Genomic DNA, 25,742 nt, shown 5'->3' with positions numbered 1-25,742 from the left:
AATCCGACCTTTATCGAAGTTGGAAACGTGATGGTACGCATTTCTCTTCTTTATACAAGGCATCACAACGTTTCACCTGGCAACGCTGGCCACATGATGTTTGTGTATGAGAAATCGGTTCTGAACTTTCCTCCTGTCAGCCCGTTGTACGTGTCGCCACCGGCGCCAACCTTGTGTGAATGCTCTGAAAAGCTAATCACTTGCATATTACAGCATCTTCTTCCTGCCGGTTAAATTTCGCGTCTGTAGCACGTCATCTTCGTGGTGTAGCAATTTTAATGTCCAGTAGTGTATTTTTGATACGGATCCAATTTGTTATACAGATTTTTAAGAAATGTGTGCAAGTCGTAAAACCCATGGTAAAAGAATTTTTGTTCGGTATCGTGTGTGCGAAATATCTATTGAAAAAGAGAGTTTAAAAACAAGTAAATGAGATAAATAAATGGCTTATTTGATTTCAGGTAATACAATGCTCTGTCAAATTTTGTCCTCATTGGCAAATCACCTGTTTGACTTTTTCGTGTAGAGTATCTCGCAGGACACCATCTAACGATACTGGAGGATGAGCGAGACCCTCGTTGAATCCACGTGGTGGACTAAGGCGACCGTCTGCTCGTACACTGGCGAGCCCGAGTGCAGTTTTTAGGCGATTCCCAACACTCTTTTCGCAAAATGTTAGGCTCATAGCCATCTGTGCTTATAGCGTAAGAAACTTCCAAAAGAAAACACATATGAACATAAATTGTCCTGTTGACCTGCCAGATGGTTAGTTACGCCCCACCTGGAGCCGGGGTAAAAATTGCTGTTTGGAGAGCGCGCAGCAGCGCGTAGTGTGAAGCAGTCGCCCTCCGTTTCTGGCGGTGGAGCCGCTGTGGCAATCACAGCTTTGGTGTCTCCCTCTGGTGGGAAAGGGGAAAGGTTGCCTATTCACGTGCAGTTAAGGGGCGCTATGAGCTCGCCAGTCTGTCAGTCTGGGTCAGTCTCTCGTGGCCAGCTTGCTAGTCTGTCTCTCGTCCGAATTTGTGGCGCAGTGACAGAACTCCACGAGTGGCTGCCCGGTCGGGGCTTAGTTCCTGCATCTGAGACTGCGCGTTAGGCCGCCAGTCTGGTTGAGTTGCTCAGGCAACGGTCATTGGCGGTTGGATCGATCGGTTGGTCGGTTGCGCATTGAGACACAAGATGACTTGTCCGCCTTGAGCGTCGGCGCATGTGAGGTCGCCACCTGAGTCCAGTGGGCCGCGCCGTATAGCGAGGGGTAGTGGGTTCGCGGTCGACACGAGAGGAACAGAAGTCAACCCACGACATCAGTCTGGCCGGTGCGAGCTGCGACGCCGTGAGACGGGAGACGGCGCGCTTTCCTGCGCCCGTTGAAGCAGCTGGCAGCGGACGGTTCGGGAGAGCGATTTGGGGGTGATGCGCCAGGTCGTCTCGATAAATCACAGTTTATTAGAAGTTAAGTGATTGGTGAAATGTTGTTTGATTTACTCTTGTTAAATTATACTTGTTTTCTTGGTGAGGCAGCAGCCGTTTTGCTTTGGGGTCGTCCCACCATTCTCCTCCGGTTGCCCACCCAAGGGAAGGTGGTTGTTTATGAATTGGGTGGTCCGTTTTGCCCTTGTGGAGTAGGGGCGGGTTACAGCAACCTGCAGTACGGGTTGTTCGGTAATCTCCCTGTCAATCTACCATACGTTAGTTGTTGCCTCTGTCATGTTTGTCGGTTTCGGTGTGTTAACGAATTTATGGTTTGAAGTGTAACGGCCTGATTCCTGAAATATGTTTTTATCTTGCCTATCATCTTGAGAGGCGGTATATATGTACTGTACAACATATTTGGCCAACCTTGTATAATTTTATGTAAGATTGCATTTCATGGGATTTTATTTAAATGGTCATTTTATTAAACAAAGTTGCCACCCTTCCACCGTAAGACTTTTCTTAGAAGTTAAATCAAGTTGCACCTTTGGTGGCAAGTTAATCTTTTAATTTTAGTGCTTTGTAGCATTTCCATCATTTCTACGAGGTGCATAGTTTGTGTGCTTGTGTGAATTGTTAAAACTTTTACTTTACTTCTGTGTTGCAGATTTGCACCTGTGTAGTCTTTCAGAGATTGTTGTGAGCGGTCGTGATCACGGCAGTGTCAAAAGGGAGCGGCAAGGTTCTCAGCCCGAAACCTCATACAGTCAGAACTTGTTTTTTTTCTGCCTCTGAATAAATTGTAACGTGGTATTTAGAGGGTGCTTTCTGCTTATAATTTTAAATCTGTTTCTTAAAAAAAAGGCTTTTAGGAATAAACTTCCCATTTGTTAAAAGCAATTTCATTTTGATTTCATCAGTTACTCCCTGGCAACTACTTCCACGTTCACATAGTGTGATTAAATGTGTTAATGTCTTGATGAATCGTAAGTAAATAAAGTAAATTCTTAAGAAAAAGTTTTGAAAGTAATTTCACGGTTCATACCTTCTACCACTGGTGACTGTTATACCTGTTAAACACGTATTTTATCAATTGCGTTATTTTCCTACTCTAGGGGACGTCAGTAGATAAGGAGTATCACACCAGAGCTGCAGTGGCGCGTAACGTCGGTCTCTTTCTTCACAAGCCGTCGCAGTCAGTGCGTGTGCTACTCCCTTGAACCGGCGTCTCTTTGCAGGGATGGGGAAAGACATCGACAACGGCGAACTGCAAACATTAGAGGTACCGTGGAACGTCTACCCACGTACAATACATCAAACGCATCCTCCATTACGTGTTTACATAACTGCACACGGTCAGGATTAAAAAGAAAAATTTTCTAATACAAGCTGTTCGTTTCGAAGAGTGGCATCCAGTGACACCAAACTCTACCCTCGTGCCCCACCTCCAAGGGTGTGACGTGACAGATGGCGCTGTATTCGACTATAGTCAAAATGGGTGAAAAGCCGTTGAAAGTGATAACATCTCAAGAAATGCACATCAGATTATGGTCCCAGGTGGTTAGAAATGCAATTATTTTCAACTCTTTAATGTGAAACCGGTTTTTGTAGCAAAAATACTTTACTTCTGGACAAATCGCACGATATTCAGGAATTTCCCAAATAAGTGTTCTGCATATACTACATGTGCATACATTCGATTGGCTTCACTTATCGTTGCATAAGAACTACATGAGGACGGCTTTCAAAATCGCTTGAACATTTACAGTTGAATACAAGAACAACTGACAGCCTATGTAGATTTTCTTTCACAGATACTTTGCTGTGATGGAACCAATCGCCAAACGCATAGCTTTAATATGCATTATTGGTAAGTGAAGAATCCCCATTAACTAAAACAAGTCGAACACCATATGTGAAAGAAATTACAACAAAAATGTGGACCAAGTAATTACGTTCGAGGGAATCAAGTCTTTTTTGCTATAAAACCGGTTTCTTATGGAAGGTTTTAGCATAACACACTTTCTACCTCCTGGGATCCTGATCTGACGCGTGTACGAACAGCTTTTAACGCAATTCCATTTTTTTCGATTACAGCGCTGTCTATAACGCACTGAAGAATATTTTAATTCAAAAGTTACGTATTTTTCCCGGAGAATCCGGATTCGCAATAGAAACTGGGGTTCCTTTTCACGATTTCAAACTTGACCCCCCACCTCCTGGGGGGGGGGGGAGGGGGGGGGGGAGGGGGATCGAGTATCGTGTCACTGGATGCCCCTCATCGAGACGAACAACTTTCATTCTAAACTTTTTTAATCTGATTGGTAGTTTTCCGCGTATTTCCAAAAATATATTTATATTCCTCAGCCTCTATAGCCTGTAAGCCACAAACAGCGTGTGGCCAACATACCTGGTAGCAACATTAACAGTTTCCAATCCTCTTCGGTTTGCGAGTTGAGCGAGGCAGAAATGGCTCTCTGTATGCCTCCCTAAGCGCCCACATCTCTCTCGCCTTTTTCTCATTATAATAACCCGAGGTGTGTGACGGTGACCTGCACCAACTTCTCCTTCTCTAGAATCAATTAGTCAATCGTTAAATCGTACCTCGTTACAGCTCTTTCTCAATCGATCAACCCCTCCACTCTCTGTTATCGTATAAAGCAGACGCAAGTAAGTTTAGAGGTGAAACGATCTCTGTACTCCTCAAAAGCACGAAATACAGTAGGCAGAATGAGATTTTCACTCTGCAGCGGAGTGTGAGCTGATATGAAACTTTCTGGCAGAATAAAACTGTGTGCCGAACCGAGACTCGAACTCGGGACCTTTGCCTTTCGCTCGCAAGTGCTCTACCGTCTGAGCTACCCAAGCAGGACTCAGGCCCCTTCCTCACAACTTAACTTCCGCCAGTATCTCGTCTCCTACCTTCCGAACTTCACAGAAGCTCCTCTGCAAACCTTGCACAACTAGCACTACAGAAAGAAAGGATATTGCGGAGACATGGTTTAGCCAAAGTCTGGGGGATGTTTCCAGAATGAGATTTTCACTCTGCAGCTGAGTGTGCGCTTATGTGAAACTTCCTGGCAGATTAAAACTGTGTGCAGTTGCCCACGAAAGGCAAAGGTCCCGAGTTCGAGTCTCGGTCGGGCACACAGTTCTAATCTACCAGGACGTTTCACGAAATACAGTAGTCAACTCATGTGTATCACTGATACCTCAACAGACATGCAGTGTAATACTGCCTCAGCGGGAAAAAATTGACTACCCCCCTGATTCCCCTTCGTTTCGATGTCAGTGTTTTCTCGCATTCCTCTTGTTGGCGTATACTTTGTAACCTCCCCACAAAATAAAATAATATGAATAATATTCTCATTTAGTGTAACCTCAAAACAGAAAAATTCCTAAACCTCTCAACAATAAAAAATATAATTATGTCGTTCACATTCAGTATAACCTACCAACAGGAAAATTGCGTAACGTATCAATAATAAAATGTGACTAATCTCTCAATAATAAAAAATGTGACTCGCTTATAACCTTTCAGTAATCACTGTGAATTTTAAACTGGTAAATTTAGGACGTCAGCAGTGCTGCGTCATGGCCCTGAACATTCATTCTGAATAAATTGAAAAATCTTACCTCAGTTAGGTCGCCGGATAACGCGTATATATCTGCTCCTATAAGAAATTTTTGTGGCGCAGCCAAGTCCAATGCTGGCCGATAGATATAAAAGGAAAGAACTAATTTTTCTTTTCAATAATCGGGACGACCAAGGATCGGAGAAATTAGTAAATTCTTTAAATTGAAATGAATGATTGTCAAAAGTTACTTTTTATGAGAAAGATTCTTACTAAGCGATTTTTTAAAACACATTTACATGGGACTTGATATAACAATACTACATATGCGCGAGGCTGCTTTTACCTTATACTACAAAGCTCAGGCTCCGCCATCGCTCCATCACGACTGGCCCAGCCAACACTATACACCAGACAGCTCGCTAGCAACTACTTACTGCTACAGCTACACAGTTCCTACTGAAGTCCACACTGCTCTTTGGTCTCAGATTCTCTTATAGCTTACATGTCGCAGGCAGCGCGTGAGCAATACATCGAAATTACATCTGCTCGAGTGCGCTAGCAACATATTCTTTAATCATGGACCTCTTACAACTTGATCCCATGTACAAATTGTTTCGCACGAACCAGAACATAACACACGTACTTTCTCAATTTCCGCCCAAATCGGCGTATATTCGATCAATTTGTACCTATTCCCTAGACATTTTTCGCAATTCTATCGATTTTATGTCCGATCTGTCCATGCGATCATGACATAACCGCTCGTTCTGGGTTCTAAAATTGCCAGTAAATGCAACACAGCTGCCAACACGTAGCCCAAATGCACTAATCTGGAGGCGTAATATAGCACTGTACTCGACCGTATCCAGTCACCTCCACATTCGGGGAGCGTTTGCTCTGTTTTCTGTTCAAATGTTGAAATGTGTGTGAAATCTTAAGCACTTAACTGTTAAGGTCATCAGTCCCTAAGCTTACACATTACTTAACCTAAATTTACCTAAGGACAAACACACACCCCCATGCCCGAGGGAGGACTCGAACCTCCGCCGAGATCAGCCGCACACCCCATGACTGCAGTGCCTTAGACCGCTCGGCTAATCCTGTTTTCTGTTCACTTAGATCTACATCTACATTTATACTCCGCAACACACCCAACGGTGTGTGGCGGAGGGTACTTTACGTGCCACTGTCATCACCTCCGTTTTCAGTTCCAGTCGCGTATGGTTCGCGGGAAAAACGACTGTCTGAAAGTCTCCGTGCGCGCTCGAATCTGTCTAATTTTACATTCGTGATCTCCTCGGGAGGTATAAGTAGGGGAAAGCAATATATTTCATACCTCATCCAGAAACGCCCCCTCTCGAAATCTGGCGAGCAAGCTACACCGCGATGCAGAGCGCCTCTCTTGCAGAGTCTGCCACTTGAGTTTGCTAAACATCTCCGTAACGCTATCACGGTTACCAAATAACCTTGTGACGAAACGCAAGGCTCTTCTTTGGATCTTCTCTATCTCCTCCGTCAACCCGACCTGGTGCGGATCCCACACTGATGAGCAATACTCAAGTATAGGTCGAACGAGTGTTTTGTAAGCCACCTCCTTTGTTGATGGACTACATTTTCTAAGGACTCTCCCAATGAATCTCAACCTGGTATCCACCTTACCAACAATTAATTTTATATGATCATTCCACTTCAAATCGTTCCGCACGCACACTCCCAGATATTTTACAGAAGTAACTGCTACCAGTGTCTGTTCCGCTATCATATAATCATACAATAAAGGATCCTTCTTTCTATGTATTCGCAATACATTACATTTGTCTATGTAAAGGGTCAGTTGCCACTCCCTGCACCAAGTGCCTATCCGCTGCAGATATTCCTGCATTTCGCTAAAAAATTTTAATGCTGCAACTTCTCTGCATACTATAGCACCATCCGCGAAAAGCCGCATGGAACTTCCGACATTATCTACTAGGTCATTTATATATATTGTGTCGTGGTCGTGCGGTAGCGTTCTCGTTTCCCACGCCCGGGTTGCCGGGTTCGATTCCCGGCGGGGTCAGGGATTTTCTCTGCCTCGTGATGGCTGGATGTTGTGTGATGTCCTAGGTTAGTTAGGTTCTAGGGGACTGATGACCATAGATGTTAAGTCCCATAGTGCTCAGAGCCATTTGAACCATTTTTATATTTTATGAAAAGCAATGGTCCCATAACAGTCTCCTGTGGCACGCCAGAGGTTACTTTAACGTCTGTAGACGTCTCTCCATTGATAACAACATGCTGTGTTCTGTTTGCTAAAAACTCTTCAATCCAGCCACACAGCTGGTCTGATATTCCGTAGGCTCTTACTTTGTTTATCAGGCGACAGTGCGGAATTGTGTCGAACGCCTTCCGGAAATCAAGGAAAATAGCATCTACCTGGGAGCCTGTATCTAATATTTTCTGGGTCTCATGAACAAATAAAGCGAGTTGGGTCTCACACGATGGTTGTTTCCGGAATCCATGTGATTCCTACAGAGTAGATTCTGGGTTTCCAAAAACGACATGATACTCGAGCAAAAAACATGTTCTAAAATTGTACAACAGATCGACTTCAGAGATATAGGTCTATAGTTTTGCGCATCAGCTCAACGGCCCTTCTTGAAGACTGAGACTACCTGTGCTCTTTTCCAATCATTTAGAACCTTCCGTTCGTCTAGAGACTTGCCGTACACGGCTATTAGAAGGGGGGCAAGTCCTTTCGCGTACTCTGTGTAGAATCGAATTGGTATCCCGTCAGGTCCAGTGGACTTTCCTCTGCTGAGTGATTCCAGTTGCTTTTCTATTCCTTGGACACTTATTTCGATGTCAGCCATTTTTTCGTTTGTGCGAGGATTTAGAGAAGTAACTGCAGTGCGGTCTTCCTCTGTGAAACAGCTTTGGAAAAAGGTATTTAGTATTTCAACTTTACGCGTGTCATCCTCTGTTTCAAAGCCATCATCATCCTGGAGTGTCTGGATATGCTGTTTCGAGCCACTTACTGATTTAACGTAAGACCAGAACTTCCTAGGATTTTCTGTCAAGTCGGTGCATAGAATTTTACTTACTCCTTACGCTAACTTTGACATCGTTTAGGTTCTGTTTGTCTGAGAGGTTTTGGATGCGTTTAAACTTGGAGTGAAGCTCTCTTTGGTTTCGCAGTAGTTTTCTAACTTTGTTGATGAACCACGGTGGGTTTTCCCCGTCCCTCACAGTTTTACTAGGCACGTACCTGCCTAAAACGCATTTTACAATTGCCTTAAACTTTTTCCATAAACACTCAATATCGTCAGTGTCGGAACAGAAATTTTCGTTTTCATCTGTTAGGTAGTCTGAAATCTGCCTTCTATTACTCTTGCTAAACAGATAAACCTTCCTCCCTATTTTTATATTCCTATTAACTTCCATATTCAGGGATGTTGCAACGGCCTTATGATCACTGATTCCCTGTTCTGCGCTTACAGAATCGAAAAGTTCGGGTCTGTTTGTTATCAGTAAGTCCAAGATGTTACCTCCACGAGTCGGTTCTGTGTTTAATTGCTCTAGGTAATTTTCGGATAGTGCACTCAGTATAATGTCACTCGATGCTCTGTCCCTACCACCCGTCCTAAACATCTGAGTGTCCCAGTCTATATCTGGTAAATTGAAATCTCCTCCTAAGACTATAACATGCTGAGAAGATTTATGTGAAATGTATTCCAAATTTTCTCTCAATTGTTCTGCCACTAATGCTGGGTTAGGACTCGGAAAGCTCTATTCAATCACGAGACGTGGGGTGTAGCAGTCTTCTTCAGATCGGTTGGAGATTAATTCTCTAACGGTGCTGCAGGGCGGGTTGGTCAGTGACTGTGTGAGGATGCTCTGTGACTCCCATACGCAAAGAGATGGATCGTAAACTAAGTACTATGCTCGAAGTCTTAGAAGTATGTAGAGCGCTGTCTGGTATAGTTTGATGATTTGTTTGAGAATTAACTCTGAATGGGCGTGCTGAGTAGTCATCTATCAATGTTCGCAATGATACTCGCAAAGTATAGAAGGGATGTTTTAGCTATGATACTGAAATTGAGGAAACGTGCTGTCACATGATTGGCCGTTGTCGAAGTTAGTATGAAATTGTTCGCGGTATCAAGTTTCGTGTTTATTATTAGACTACATGGATGGTGTCTTTTGCATCCCATCCCTTCATTGGTTAGCAGATAAGGACTGACTGATATGGCTTGTTTGAGGTGGGGAAAAAGTTTTCATGGATGGACGGCAACTTCTGGGGGGCTGGCCGCGGTAGTCTCGCGGTTCTAGGCGCTCAGTCCGGAACCGCGCGACTGCTACGGTCGCAGGTTCGAATCCTGCCTCGGGCATGGATGTTTGTGATGTCCTTAGGTTACTTAGGTTTAAGTAGTTCTAAGTTCTAGGGGACTGATGACCACAGATGTTAAGTCCCATAGTGCTCAGAGCCATTTGAACCATTTGAACTTCTGGGGGTTGCTAGCAGCGAAACAGGGATCGCTTACATGAGTGCAATATGAGGAATGAGCCGAAAGGGGACGCATAGTCGTCAGCTGTTCCGACTGTGTGAGAGTCTAAATGTATAGGTCGTCATTCGCTTTCGGACATCAGTTTTGAGACCTACGCCAACGCCGCAAAAGTCTTCTACGTTCGTTATGTTGTGAGTGGGTTTTTATTTAAAATACGCAGATGTGTGGCGTGTTATGGTAGCTGCAGTAACAAAATGATTTACACCACGCGATGTCTACATTACTGGCCATTAAAATTGCTACACCACGAAGATGACGTGCTACAGACGCGAAATTTAACAGACAGGAAGAAGATGCTGTGATATGCAAATGATTAGCTTTTCAGAGCATTCACACAAGTTTGGCGCCGGTGGCGAGACCTACAATGTGCTGACATGAGGAAAGTTTCCAAGCGATTTCGCATACACAAACAGCAGTTGACCGGCGTTGCCTGGTGAAACGTTGTTGTGATGACTCGTGTAAGGAGGAGAAATGCGTACCATCACGTTTCCGACTTTTATAAAGGTGAGATTGTAGCGTATCGCGATTGCGGTTTATCGTATCGCGACATTGCTGCTCCCGTTGGTCGAGATCCAATGACTGTTAGCAGAATATGGAATCGGTGGGTTCAGGAGGGTAATACGCAATGCCGTGCTGGATACCAACGGCTTCGTATCACTAGCAGTCGAGATGACAGGCATCTTATCCGCATGGCTGTAACGGATCGTGCAGCCACGTCTCGATCCCTGAGTCAATAGATGGGGACGTTCGCAACCATCTGCACGAACATTTCGACGACGTTTGCAGCAGCACGGACTATCAGCTCGGAGACCATGGCTGCGGTTACCCTTGACGCTGCATCACAGACAGGAGCGCCTGCGGTGGTTTACTCAACGACGAACCTGGGTGCACGAATGCAAAACGTCATTTTTTCGGATGAATCTAGGTTCTGTTTACAGCATCATGATGGTCGAATCCGTGTTTGGCGACATCACGGCGACTGCACATTGGAAGCGTGTATTCGTCATCGCCATACTGGCGTATCACCAGGCGTGATGATATGGGGTGCCATTGGTTACACGTCTCGGTCACCTCTTGTTCTCATTGACGGCACTTTGAACAGTGGGCGTTACATTTCAGACGTGTTACGACCCGTGGCTCTACCCTTCATTCGATTCCTGCGAAACCCTGCATTTCAGTGGGGTAATGCACGACCGCAAGTTGCAGGTCCTGTAAGGACCTTTCTGGATACAGAAAATGTTCTACTGCTGCCCTGGCCAGCACATTCTCCAGATCTTTCACCAATTGAAACCGTCTGGTCAGTGGTGGCCGAGCAACTGGTTCGTTACAATACGCCAGTCACTACTCTTGATGAACTGTGGTATGTGTTGAAGCTGCATGGGTAGCTGTACATGTACACGCCATCCAAGTTCTGTTTGATTCGATTCCCATGCGTATCAAGGCCGTTATTACGGTCAGAGGTGGTTGTTCAGGGTACTGATTTCTCAGGATCTATGCACCGAAATTGCGTGAAAATGTAATCACATGTTAGTTATAGTATAATATGATTGTCCAATGAATACCCGTTTGTCATCTGCATTTCTTCTTGGTGTAGCAATTTTAATGGCCAGTAGCGTATTGTGAAATTTGTCTCACCGTTGTGGAGGCCGACCACAGCTACGTGTCATTGAGTCCGCATCGGTGCCTTGGTGACTTCTAATTTGTATGAGCTTTTCCAGTTCATAATTTTTAGCTGTTGGGCTGATTGATTTGATTGGACATGGATCTCTAGTATTTGTGTCTACTTTGGAGAACGTACGAAATTGCGTGCATTTCCACCGAATAATCAAAACACCGTCGTGTTGCAGTAATCCAGGTCGTTCTGTTTCTACAGAGGTTGCTGATGGTGGTGGATACGTCTTTCTCTAACTTGTGCCTAGTTCAGACTTAAACTGGAGCGTAATTTCTAACATGTAGCGCAACGCTAGAGATCTGAGTAGTTGGTGTATATTTTTCTTCTTACGACCTCAATCAGCACCCGATCTACTACTACTAATTTCTGTCATCGCCTACAACTTAGCGGATATATCGAGGAACCTCTGATATTGTCTCGAGATAGATAGCGTTGCAAAAACTAATGAATTACCTAGTTGGGTGCGGTGTGATGGAGTCGCAAATACAGCGTACATACCACGCTCCTTAGCCGAACCACTTTCAAAGTTCAGTGATTTTATCCCGAGGTTGCATCGTTGACTGTTAATACACACATTTCTATCACCGTCACTGTATTTGTTCGGAAAACACCACCTCATTCAGAGGTACTGTCGCACCTTGTTTCTTAAAGCGGTTATAGGTTTTAACATGGATACTTGGGTGCACCTGTAGAACCAAGAGCGCTTGTGAGAGTAACATGCAGCAGTTATTGGGATCGGGATTTCTTCTTTAACATCTGCTCGATTACGTCTATGACAGAGCGGTAGGACTCGAAAGAAGAACTGAAGAGACATGCAAACTTATCATTGATTTTCGATCAGTGTTATTCGGTATCGTATGCATGCAGTAATTCATGAGGTAATATTATACTTAATATTAGTGCTGGGTGTGTGATATCGCATTTGAGGATCAGGTGTTTGTGTAAAGGAAATATCTATGAGCTGCTGCAGGGAGGGTATGGATTTGACTGTTATAGCGAAGGGAAGACTACATCTAGTCGTAAGGAAGGTACAGATATTTCAATTTCCAGAGCCACAGCGGTCAACAGAGTGTTCTTCCCGTACTTCGCTCATTGCCGGATACCGTTCAGTTGAGGCCGCGATAGTAACATTTAATTGTAAGCATAACGATAAACATATATGCGACCTCCAGAATGAGATTTTCACTCTGTAGCGGAGTATGCGCTGATATGAAACTTCCTGGCAGATTAAAACAGTTTTAATCTGCCAGGAAGTTTCATATATGCGACCTGTTTTCAGGAATGAACCCATGGATGAAAAGTCCATGATGCTAATGATTCAAGTTTCCAATTAACAGCATCATCCGTGCGAATGTAGAGGTTTGATTGTAGGAATGTATATGAGTTAACTTTGCCCTTGTGTAGAGGGCCAGATAGCGAACTAATACTTAGTGTGTGTTGGGCGGCTTTCGTGATCAAGTGGAACTTTGAGAAGATGGTGTGATTGCGATGGAGTATTATTCCCGATCATGTTATCTGTTCGTGCGCATTTCGCGTCTTTATTTAGTTGAAAGAAGGTTGAATGTGGTGTGTGGAAGATAGGTTTTCCTGTTCTCTAGACATGGGAAGGACCTTAGTTGGCTTGTGATTTGGAGTATGTTAGACCAGCGAGATCGGTATTCGCGGTTCGAAATATGATTTTTCATATCTTTGTTTCTAGTTACTCAGTGGTCTAGAGGACGCTCCACGTAGCTAAAGTTTCGTGTTTGTAGAGAAATGATTTCGAGTCCGTATGTCGGGAATTATGTTGCGTGCTATCGGGAGGCTAGTGTTGTGTAGTTGATATCGGGAAGTATAGCGAAAATGGTGTAATATTATGGCGAAGAAACTTGTGTTCTTGTAATCCCGGAGTCTGGAGATGTGCATAGAAAAGCGAGCAGGCAAGCAAGCAGAGACAGTAACGCGTTTGTTTCGAGGTGAAACGATCGCTAATTTGTAGAACAGTTCTGGGAGTGACTTCGGTTCGCTGCTGTAAAATGGGTGGTTTTGTATGATGGAGGATGTGAGCTGAATGTTTACTAGATCGACAAGGTACTCGGTGATACGAGGGCTATCCACAAAGTACATTACGTTTTCGTTTGTGTCCGTTAGGGGCGGGGCTAGCGCGGCCATCTTGGTGTCATGGCTTTCCGCCGCTCAGTCGGCATCCTGCCGTGCTAGTGAGAGGTTCGTGCTGTACTCCGTTGAGTTACTATGACAGTTTGAAATGTCAACGTTACTTGAAAATGCCGCGAAGTGTGAAGTGCGTGCTGCAATAAGGTTTCTGACTGCAAAAAACTGTACACCGATAGAAATCTATGGGCAGCTTTGTGAAGTGTATGGGGACAACATAATCACTGAAGGTGAAGTGCGTCAATGGGTCATAAAATGTAAAAATGGCCGAACTAACGTTCATGACGAAGAGCGAAGTGGAAGACCCAGCATAGTGACTGCCGAACTTGTCGAAAAAGTCGATGCTGCGGTCCGTGAAAACAGTAATTTCGCAATAACGGAACTCTCTATGAGATTTACACAAATTTCACGAAGTTTGTTTTACGAAATCATTACCGAAAAGATTGGTTACCACGTTATTGTTTTGTGCAAGATGGATATCAAAAATCTTGACAGAGATTCATTAAAATCAGCGAGTGGCTGCAGCATTAACGTGTTTGGGCGCTTACGAGAAAGATGGCGACTCATTACTCGATCGCATCGTTACTGGTGACGAAACATGGGTTAAGCATGTGAACTGCGAGACAAAATTGCACTCAATGCAGTGGGGGCACACAAATTGCCCCAAAAACCCAAGAAATGCATGCAGACAATGTCGGCAAGGAAGGTGATGGCGACTGTCTTCTGGGACAGAAAAGGTGTGATTTTTGTGGATTTCCTGGAAAGAGGCACTACAATAAACGCTCAAAGGTATTGCCATACTCTGCACAACCTCAGAAGAGCAATACAAAACAAGCGCAGGGGAAAGTTGGGCTCAAAGATGTTGCTGATTCACGACAACGCCCGGGCCCACACGGCAAATGCCACTCGTGAAGTTCTCGAATCTTTTAAGTGGGAGTTGTTTCCTCATCCGCAGTACAGTCCCGACCTGGCACCGAGCGACTTTCACTTATTCCCAGCAATGTAGAAGTGGTTGGCTATGCAGCGTTTTGATGACGACGCACAGCTTCAAGAAGAGGTAACCACGTGGTTGAAGGCGCAGGCGGCCGAATTTTACGACGAAGGAATTTCCAAGCTCGTCCATCGCTACGATGAGTGCCTTAATTTAAATGGCAACTATGTAGAAAAGTAGTATTTAAGTGTGGCTTTCATCTATATCTAATAAAAAAATTCCAATACTTTATTTATTTTTAATTCCAAAACGAAATGTACTTTGTGGATAGGCCTCGTATATTGACACTCCAATATTCTTGCGAGTATGGTATGTATTTCATGCTCTGTAGAAAAATTTTTTTTCGTGTCCTGTACAGATATAAAAGATAACTGCACTATTTGTCTAAAATGTGTATATACTGTACTGCAAAGTTACTGTGGCTTACACTGTGTAAACTGTGTATATATTGCATTGTAAAGATAGTTATTTTTTATCTTATGGCTTGACTAGAGACGATGACTGCGTGTCCCATGGTGAGGGACGTATAGATTGAGCAGATTGATAACGACGGGAGTATGAGATAGAGTTTTTAAGTGGATAATTGTATGTGCTATAGATACTGAAGCACAGTCGTCAAGAGGAGAGATTACCTGTACATTGATTGGTGTCAGAGTGTAGCAGCAATCGTAATATTTAATTGTAGTTCCTGGCTTCCAATATTATTGTGAGTTTGGTATGTATTTGATAATGTGGAGAGAATTTTGCAGGTTTAACTGTGAATGCAATTAAGGGTTCTGTATAAAACAACCACTGGAAGTCCAAGAAAGAATGGGTGGATGGCGCTTCGATACCGGCGGCATCAGTAATTCGGAGAGTAAATTGGATTAGAGCAAATGATAATTTTGGATTCATTAACATGCTTTGTGCTGGGATACAGGATCTTCTACACAGCTGTGCGAACATTTGAATATGTTGAGAGCAGAATGGGTATCACGTGATGGGGTGGGTATGACGCTAGGTCCGCGAGGAAGGCTGCATTGGACGCTATTGTGCGTTATTTTCGTAACGAGGTTCTGTTGGGGCATGAATTTCCGTGGATAAAAGCTGAGAGAAGACGAAAAATAGTACAAAAGCACACGTTGAGTATTTCTGGGGGGCTATGGAATTTGAGTAAGACTTGGTTATTATTTTAGATAGCAATGTGCCTTGAGCAAAAGATTGATAACATTGCGGTGGTATGTAGGTACGTGCGGTGAAGCGTCAGTCCATTAGAATCGCTATGGAGAAAGCAGGCTATTGTGGTAAGCAGTTCTGCAGCATCTTCGCTGGACCGCAGTTAGAGTGAAGGTAGCGAGGAACGCTCCACGCGCGCAGCCGTGCTTGGAGGGCGTGCTCTGTAAATAAGCCCCCGGTCATCAACGACGCCTAGATACAACTTTCGCCTGTCCCCCCCCCCCCCCCCGCCCCACCCCCGTAGCTGGGTGGTGCCGGCACGGTAACTCAGCGTGTTCGGTCAGACAGTTAGCTGCCCTCTGTAATAAAAAAAAACTGAGTTAATGGATCAACGACGAACTGAAACGGGTGTCTTGCGACGTCCACCTCGAGCAGATGCAAAGATCAAAATGACATTAAAAAAAAAAGTGGTCAGCGCGACAGAATGTCAATCCTAAGGGCCTGGGTTCGATTCCCGGCTGGGTCAGAGATTTTCTCCACTCACGGACTGCGTGTTGTGTTGTCCTAATCATCATCATTTCATCCCCATCGACGCGCAAGTCGCCGAAGTGGCGTCAAATCGAAAGACTTGCACCAGGCGAACGGTCTACCCGACGGGAGGCCCTAGCCACACGACATTCTTTTTTAAACTTTCGCTTCCGTTAGGCTGCACCTCGCGGTTGCGCTCCCACCCGATCACCTCAGCACGTGTGTCTAGGTGAACACGTATTTGGATAGGAATTTCTCAGAAATGAAGCATTAATGAGATGTCGCCACTAGCAGGATCTTAGCGGGGGCCTGTGCGTGGTTTGACAGCTGATGGCGTTGCTGCGTCGTTGGGGCTGCCTGTGCACTCTACTGGATGGGGGTTGGTGGAGGGTGCTTGCGAGCGTTGATTGCATTATTTCGCCAGCAGGTCTGTAGGACGTGCTATGAGTTATTTGAACAGTTTACGAGTGCTGAGCGTGTCTGGACATAACTGTGCCGAATTATTTAGGAGGCGTATGAATGTCTGTAATTAAATTATTTGGATAAATTAGGAGTTGTTTGCGTCTCTGCAGACTGTGTACTGAATGTCTGTAATTAAATTATGTGGGTAAATTAGGAGTTGTTTGCGTCTCTGCAGACTGTGTACTGCGAGTGCAAGCGTAAGATGGAAAGTGTTTTGGCTCTGTGTGATAAATATATTCGATCTCTAAGTAAAATGTTCGAAAGTAAATAGACTGGATACTCCTTCCTTACTCTGCCCAGCAACCTAGCGCAGCATGAGTAAAAAAATGGTTCAAATGGCTCTGACCACTATGGGACTTAACATCCGTGGCCATCAGTCCCCTAGAACTTAGAACTACTTAAACCTAACTAACCTAAGGACATCACAACACATCCATGCCCGAGGCAGGATTCCAACCTGCGACCGTAGCGGTCATGTGGTTCCAGACTGAAGCACCTAGAACTGCACGGCTACACCGGCTGGTGCAGCCTGAGTAATTTTAGCATAATTCTCGCCCCTACGGACCACCATCTGGGATTAGATCATAGGAGGGATGACAGTGCGAACTGATGGCAGTAACGTGTACTATGTCAGTTGGACAGCAAATCTCATGTTGGAGACACCGCATGCAAAATAATAAAGACTTGTGTTCAGATCTGTTTTGCCGCCATTTAGCCCCACCATCTTGGCTGATGTCATGCGCTGTGCACGTTAGTACACTGAAACAAACGCCCCATTAGAAACATTGTGCATGACTGTGCTTAAACTGACACACATTTCTTTTCTTTTTTTTTTTTTTTTTTTTTTTAGCGCAACGCAATCTGACTTTCAGAAATACCTGCAAAAGAATGGCCTTGACTAACATTAACCTATATTTTCACAAATCACTTACCTCACCAAAAATCTTCGTTACTCAAACTACTGCAATACAGCGAGCACCACTACTGCCAGCTAAATAAAAGATTCAAACTACGGAAGGCACTAACTACTGATAGGCATAGTTAGCAAATGAAAGATTTTAATAGAAAACAAACAATGTATTTACCTTAATAGTCATAATATATATATATATATATATATATATATATATATATATATATATATATATATATATATATATATATATATCAGTTAATGACGTCAATTCTTACAAATTTCAAAACTCCGCCATTTCTCTCCCCACGTCTACCACTGCTGGCGGCTCACCTCCAACTTCGCAACGCTACGCGCTGTTAACATCCAGCTGCCCAACACTACAATGGCGAGTATTACAACAATGCCAAGCAGCCACTGACTGCACACAGCACAGCCAGTGATTTTTCATACAGAGCGCTATGTTGCGTTACCAATAAAAAAACCTAAACAGCCTACTTACAACACGTTAGCCCTCCGACATGGGTCGGTAAGGGGCCGTGGTGCTGGATTGATGATGGTGGTGGGGACTTAAACTATTTGGTTCCAAGTCCAGTTGGGTGCGGCATTGGTGAAAATTGATTCCAAGTCCTAGGTTCAATGAAATCGAACCATGTGACTAACGCACCGGCCAATAGGAGTGCAGCATTCTAGGGGTGGGGAGGGTGGGGGATGATATGAACGAACACCGCCGTGACAGTGGGAAAATGTCGAAATTCTCATTTTATAACTGAAGACTGAAATTTTAAATCGACTTATTGAATATGATTAAATTTGAAATAGAATTAAGTACTAAGGTAATTGATAGGTTAGATGTGCAATGTGGGTGTTAGTTTAGATAGCACATTTAGAGAAGGCTATGTATGGAGGGGTGGCGGCCGAGGGTGTTTGACGTAAGCGGTCAGACGCCCGCGGGCCAGTGGCCCGGCGCAAGAGACAGAGCAGACGATCTTGTGTCGTCAGTGGACTTCGCAGTCGCGTCCTCTGGTGGCCACAATATGACCTAAGTCAGTTGGGCTCTGGAGCTCTCGGTGAACACATGTATACGGCCATCTAGAATACCGGTACTTGCGTCATCATCTGATGTCGTGGTGGCCTCCTCTGGTGGCACCGATATGAACTAAGCCAGTTGGAGTCCAGACCCAGTGGAGAACGCACCTGCTTGAAACTGATTATGTGCGGCTGGTCCCAGCAGAGGTTCGAGTCCTCTCTCGGGCATGGGTGGGTGTGTTTGTCCTCAGGATAATTTAGGTTAAGTAGTGTATAAGCTTCGCGACTGATGACCTTAGCAGTTAAGTCCCATAAGATTTCACACCAATTTGAAATTACAAGTCCTTTTTTCCCGCCATTTTATTAGGTGTGATGCATTGCCATCTTGGAATTTGAACTTCGCGCCTTTTTTCTGGGCGAGGGGGCGTGGCACTTTCCCGCCAAAATTCAAACTTCCCGCCAAAATCCACCATCTTCATTGACGTCATGGCCACCATCTTGGATAACGGTACTTTGGGCTGATACATACGTTGTTCCAATACTATCTGCTACTATCAACAACGTGACGGTAAACACTGGCCCAGCAAAATCAATGTGTACGTGCTCCCACAGGCGAACACATAGTGGTCAAGAAGCAAATGAATGTTGAGGGGCTGCCTTCTGGCTTTGGCAGGGTGGACATGTCTGAGTGAGTCGTTCCATCTCCTGGTTCATGTCCGGCCAGTAAGTGAACCTGCGGGATTCCCAGTTCCCGCCAGTGACCTAGGTGCAATAGTTGCAGGACGTGCCGACATAAAGAATAAGGAATGACTACTCGTGTACGTTCCTTGTCGGAAACGAGTAGAATTACTCCATCGATGAACCTGAGCTGATGGGCGCATTAAAGAGCTGACAGAATGCCACAGAAGCCTTGGGAGCTTGTCGTTCGGGCCATCCATGAAGTACGTCACTCTGTACTTGTTGGAGTACCTCGTCGCTGCCCATTGCGTCTTTGACCCGGAGCTGATAATGGGAAAATGATCTGCGGCGGCTTCTGCTTCTTCATCTACCTGAAAAGTCAGTATTTCTTCTTTGCCGAACTCTGGATCGCGTCCCCATGGAAGGCAGGAGAGGTCATCAGCGTTGACATGCTCAGTCGTGTTGTGGAAGTGTATCTCATACTGGTAGTACCCCAAAAATAAAGCGCAGTGCTGGAGGCAGTTGGCAGTCCTGTCTGGAATCTTCGTTGCTGGATTGAATAAGATCTGCAGTTTATGGTCTGTGACGAGGTGAAACTTTGTGAAACTGTAATGCGAAGATGATAGCCAGCGCTTCTTTTTCTACTTGGGAGTACCTGCGCCGGGTCTCAGTCAAGTTGTCCATGTACACGCAACCAAGACAAGAGAAGAAGTGAAGACGCCTAAAAAATTAACAAAAGAGCGAATTTTGTCGTCTCTTTAGATCGTTTTGTTATATTTCTTTGCCGTCGAAACTTACACAGAGAAATTATTATAATACCGATACATGAGAAAATGAATATTATTCAATTTTTAAATGTCTCATCTTTATAAATACTGTTTTTTAAGTCTTTTCTTATTATTTCACTGGGGACGCTATAATACGATATCTTCCCTAGAAAGGAACGAAGTTGCTTAAGCGATGTTGGTCTGGGGAGTTTGATTATGGCTTCGACATGTTTAACCAGAAGACTAGTACCCGAGCCGGAAAAGATGTGACAGAGGTACTCAATTTTGGACTGGAAAAAACAAAATTTCTCTTTTTTCCATTTTAGGCCAACCTTCCTTAACACGCGAATAAAGATTTCAGATTACGAACGTGTTCCTCCGTGTTTCTCCCTGGTACAATGATGTCTAAATAATTAATGGAACCATCCTCTTTGAGTACTAACTCCTTCAAAAACTGTTGAAAAATGGCAGGAGCAACATTAGGTGTTTCAGACGATAAAGCCCGTGCGGCGTGTTAAATTGTAAGTAGGCTGTTTACGTTTTTTTTATTGGTAACGCCACATAGCGCACTGTATGAAAAATCACTGGCTGTGCTGTGTGCAGTCAGTGGCTGGTTGGCATTGTGAGCCGCCAGCAGTGGTGGACGTGGGGAGAGAGATGGCGGAGTTTTGTAATTTGTAACACTGGATGTCATGAACTATCATATATATTTTGACTATTAAGGTAAATACACTGTTTGTTCTCTATTAAAATCTTTCATTTGCTAACTATACCTATCAGTAGTTAGTGCCTTCCGTAGTTTGAATCTTTTATTTAGCTGGCAGTAGTGGTGCTCGCTGTATTGCAGTAGTTCGAGTAACCAAGATTTTTGTGAGGTAAGCGATTTGTGAAACGTATAGGTTAATGTTAGTCAGGGCCATTTTTTGGTAGGGATTTTTGAAAATCAGATTGCGTTGCGCTAAAAATATTGTGTGTCAGTTTAAGCACAGTCGTGTATAATTTTTCCAAGGGGACGTTTCAAAATGTAAGAAACTGTTGCGATTCTGCATCAAGGGCAAGTTGGAGATATGCATCCGCTAGGTCTGTTTTAGAGAAGAAGTTTCCACCTTTAAATTTTGACGGTAGATCTTACGACTTCGGAATAGGATACCTCCCAATCTCTGATTGGACGTTGACAGTTACTTTATAATCGCAGCGCAGGCAGGCCCTGACGGCTTTCGCGCTGTGCCTACCGGGGAAAGCCACTGACTAGAAGGAGTAGGTTCCAGAACTCCAGTTCCACTTAGGCGGTCTAATTCTTCCATTACTTGGTCTTAGGAGAGCACAAGAAACGGCGCTGGCTCCAAAGTACCGATGCCGTGCCTCACGTCTGCCCCTCAGAATCCTCTGTGGCGCCGGGGAGGACAGGTCCTCGTAATCCTGGCAGGGTGTCTCTAGGTCCGAGTACGGAACATCTTCGGCTACCAAATTCACAGAATCGGCTATTCAAAATCCAAATTTCTGAGAAGAGTCAAGTTCAGACAAGTTCTCAGCAGAATCAGTGTTATCGACAAAGATGTGTGGCCGGTGACATTATGATATGTCGTTGACAGTTTGACTCGACCACGTATTTGGATGGTGTGTTTATTATACTCTATTGAACGTCTCTTTGTTTCTTGAAAGGGAGGAGATCCAAGTTTCAAATAGGTATCGAAATACAGAATGCCCACTGCTGCGCCGGTGTCCACTTCTAACTGAACTGGTCTTTTACTGTATATTGATAATTTTTACTTATGGAGCGTCTGCCAGCAACTGGATAAAACACAATTTTAGTGGCATACGCGTTTCGCCTTTGTTTTCTGCAAGGCATCGTCCGTGGCCTAGAATATCTACATATGTTTACTATTTAATTTACATTATTGTCACTGCACCTATAGGTTATAAACAGTTCTGCTGGTTGGCATTTTCTATTAAGTAGTAATGTTTTCAACTGTACTTACAGGTTGCGTGGACAATTTCTTACATATTACGCTCCTGTTGCATTTTTGGTGTTGTTCTTCTTCTTATGAACGCCAATTTGCGGTTTTTCTCCCACATTCCACAGCAGTATGATCCGAACGCTTGTTTCAATGCAATGTTTTGGTTTCTGTTGCCGACGGTCAAATGTTTTTGCCGAAGATGGAATGTTATTGCCAAACTTTCGAGTGTAATTATTGAAGTATCTGTGATCTGTTCAGGTATGCAGTTGTGTGTGCGTTTGTGTATGTATGTGTATACCGAGCGAGGTGGCGCAGTGGTTAGCACACTGGACTCGCATTCGGGAGGACGACGGTTCAATCCCGCGTCCGGCCATCCTGATTTAGGTTTTCCGTGATTTCCCTGAAACGCTCCAGGCAAATGCCGGGATGGTTCCTTTAAAGGGCACGGCCGACGTTCTTCCCCGTCCTTCCCTAAGCCGATGAGACCGATAACCTCGCTGTTTGGTCTCTTCCCCCAAACAATCGAATCGAATATATATATAGATATAGTGGGCTCTGCTTATGTGTGTGTGGTTTGGTGTGTTACAATTTTTTTGTGGGCTGTGTGTGTGTATGTGTTCGTCCAGATGGTGAAAGGGGAAGAGTATTTTTGTATTATCTTATCGTTTCCTTTATTAAGTGTAGCGTGTGCTGATGTGTGTTTGTTCATTTAACACATGTTTTTTTTCTGCTATGGCTTTCTGGATGTGGAAGTTTTCTTGTGTCTGTATAAGATGTTTGTCATGGCTGCTTATTCTCATTATTTTCATTTCTTGTTCCATGTTTGTAGGATGATTGTTATGGTGTTTTAAATGTTCCGCAAATGTGGAATGGTTTGTTTCATACTTCCAACATCTGATATGTTCTTTCTGTCTTGTTTCAAAATTCCTGCATATCATGCCTATGTATACTGCATCACAGCTTTGACATTCAAGTTTATATATTCCTGATTGTTGGAATTTGTCCCTCTTGGTAGCTGGCTGGCTTAGGTGTCGTTGGAGGGTTTGCCCAGGCTTATATGCTATTTGGAAGCCCTGTCTCTCTAGGATGTTTGCAACTCTGTGTGTTAGTTTGTGTGTTTAGGTCGTGGTGTACCATCTGGTTCTTTTCTGTGTGATGTTGTCACTGTGTGTGTTTGCTGAGTGTGTTTGTAAGTTTTCAGCTCGTGAGTTCTCTAGTATTCTGGAAACGTGGTGTTGGTTTTATATTTGTGCATTTTTTTAATTTTATTTTTTATGTTTTTTGATCGACCCTGTGTACCACATGTGTGCCTGTAATTAGCACTTATATTGTTTCCTGCCAGATTAACACTCATCTGTTGGGCAGGAGGCTGTCTTGCCTGACTTACGACATGCAGAAGCTAAATGGCTAAATGGCAGTTGGCAGAACAGTTTTGGCTATGGGCCCATCTGTCAGGACAGTCTTCGCGTTGTTTCTTAAAACAATCCGGACATGACGGCAATCGTTTCGGTGTCAGTATGGTGTAGACATGTGAAGGCAACCATGTCACTCTTGCTTTCTATAGCCAACTGTGAGAGTTGGAACGGCCTCAAACTGCGGCCTACCTAGTGGCGGTTCGACCCTTTCGGACGACTGCCGAACAAGTTGGACGTGTTGCGTCAGTTGTGCCACGATGCTGGTGTCAGTGGTCACGTGAGCATTCTCACAGCCGTAGACGAGCTTCTGGACGTCCACGAAGGACAGACGGCGGCCAGGGTCGTCATACCACAAGGGAGGCAGTGGGAGGTCCTACAGCAGCCGTGACAGCACAGGTACGAAGGCTTGTGAGCCCAGACGTGTCAACACTACCTGCTGCGACCCGGGTATTAGCAGTCAGAGTAAGGACACGTACACCTCTGACCCATCTTCTAGTCATGCCACAGCAGCAACGTGCACCACTTGGATGGTGCCGTCAGGGGATCACTTGGAAGATACAATGAGGCACCATCGTCTTCAGCGACGAAAGCAGACTCTGCCTGCACGCAAATGACGGTCGTTTCCGCGTACGATGTAGACACAGTGAGCGAAGTCTCGTAGAGTGCATTCGTCCAATTCACTGGCTCCATCCCAGAACTTATGATGTGGGACGCGGTATGCTACAACTCTCGTCCGTCTTTGGTGTTCCTGGAGGGGACGCTAACCAACGATCGGCCCGTACAGAGTGTTGTGAGGCCCGTTCTGTTGCCGTTCTTGCAACGGGAAGGTGATGCGTTGTTCCAACTGGATAATGCCCGTGAGACTAAACGTGCTCTCCAACACGTTCAGCAACTTTCCTGGCCAGCAAGGTCTGCGTATACAGGGTGGTCCATTGGTGGTAACCGGGCCAAATATCTCACGAAATGAGCATCAAACGAAAAAACTACAAAGAACGAAACTCGTCTACCTTGAAGGGGGAAACCAGGTGGCGCTATGGTTGCCCCGCTACATGGCGCTGCCATAGGTCAAACGGATATCAACTGCGTTTTTTCTAAAATAAGAACCCCCATTTTTATTACATATTCGTGTAGTACGTAAAGAAAAATGAATGTTTTAGTTGGACCACTTTTTTCGCTTTGTGATACAAGGCACTGTAATAGTCACAAACATATGCCTCACAATTTTAGACAAAGAGTTGTTAACAGCCAGGTTTTTTAAATTAAAATACTGAACGTAGGTACGTTTGAACATTTTAATTCGGTTGTTCCAATGTCATACATCTACCTTTGTGAACTTATGAATTCTGAGGACGCATGCTGTTACAGCATGATTACCTGTAAATACCACATTAATGTAATAAAAACATTAATGTAATAAAAACATTCCGCCAGTGTGAACGGTATTTGCTTCGTGATACATTACCCGTGTTAAAATGGAGCGTTTACCAATTGCGGAAAAGGTCGATATCGTGTTGATGTATGGCTCTTGTGATCAAAATGCCCAACGGGTGTGTGCTATGTATGCTGCTCGGTATCCTGGACGACATGATCCAAACGTCCGGATCGTTCGCCGGATAGTTACGTTACTTACGGAAACAGGAAGTGTTCAGCTATATGTGAAACGTCAACCACTACCTGCAACAAATGATGATGCCCAAGCAGGTGTTTTAGCTGCTGTCGCGACTAATCCACACATCAGTAGCAAACAAATTGCTCGAGAATCGGGAATCTCAAAAACGTCGGTGTTGAGAATGCTACATCAACATCGATTGCACCCGTACCATATTTCTGTGCACCAGCAATTGCATGGCGACGACTTTGAACGTCGTGTACAGTTCTGCCACTGGGCTCAAGAGAAATTACGGGACGATGACAGATTTTTTGCACGCGTTCTGTTTAGCGACAACGGAAAATCCACGATGGTTGCGACAAGTGGAACATCAGCGACCTTGGCGGGTTAATGTATGGTGCGGCATTAAGGGAGGAAGGATAATTGGCCCACATTCTATCGATGGCAAATTAAATGCTCCAATCTATGCTGATTTCCTACCTATTGTTCTACCGATGTTACTACAAGATGTTTCACTGCATGACAGAATGGCGATGTACTTCCAACATGATGGATGTCCGGCACATAGCTCGCGTGCGATTGAAGCGGTATTGAATAGCGTATTTCATGACAGGTGGATTGGTCGTCGAAGCACCATACCATGGCCTGCACGTTCACCAGATCAGACGTCCCGGGATTTCTTTCTGAGGGGAAACTTGAAGAATATTTGCTATCGTGATCCACCGACGACGCCTGACAACATGCGTCAGCGCACTGTCAATGCATGTGCGAACGTTACGGAAGGCGAACTACTCGCTATTGAGACGAATGTCGTTACACGTATTGCCAAATGCATTGAGGTTGACGGACATCATTTTGAGCATTTATTGCATTAAT

At 44.5% G+C, this 25,742-nt stretch overlaps 1 protein-coding gene across 1 annotated transcript in view; it reads left to right on the top strand.

Moving 5' to 3' along the window:
* The first annotated feature begins 2,653 nt into the window (after positions 1–2,653).
* LOC126355715 (solute carrier family 22 member 7-like) overlaps positions 2,654–25,742 on the top strand; it is a 113,464-nt gene continuing 90,375 nt past the window's right edge. Inside the window, exon 1 of the mRNA XM_050006083.1 lies at positions 2,654–2,695. Coding sequence (XP_049862040.1) covers positions 2,654–2,695 — 42 coding nt within the window. The remainder of the gene's footprint in view (positions 2,696–25,742) is intronic.

The sequence above is a fragment of the Schistocerca gregaria genome, chromosome 3 (genome assembly GCF_023897955.1).
Source record: "Schistocerca gregaria isolate iqSchGreg1 chromosome 3, iqSchGreg1.2, whole genome shotgun sequence".
Lineage (NCBI taxonomy): Eukaryota > Metazoa > Arthropoda > Insecta > Orthoptera > Acrididae > Schistocerca > Schistocerca gregaria.
The sequence above is the reverse complement of the archived record's forward strand: the minus strand, read 5'-3'. Positions and strand labels throughout refer to the sequence as shown.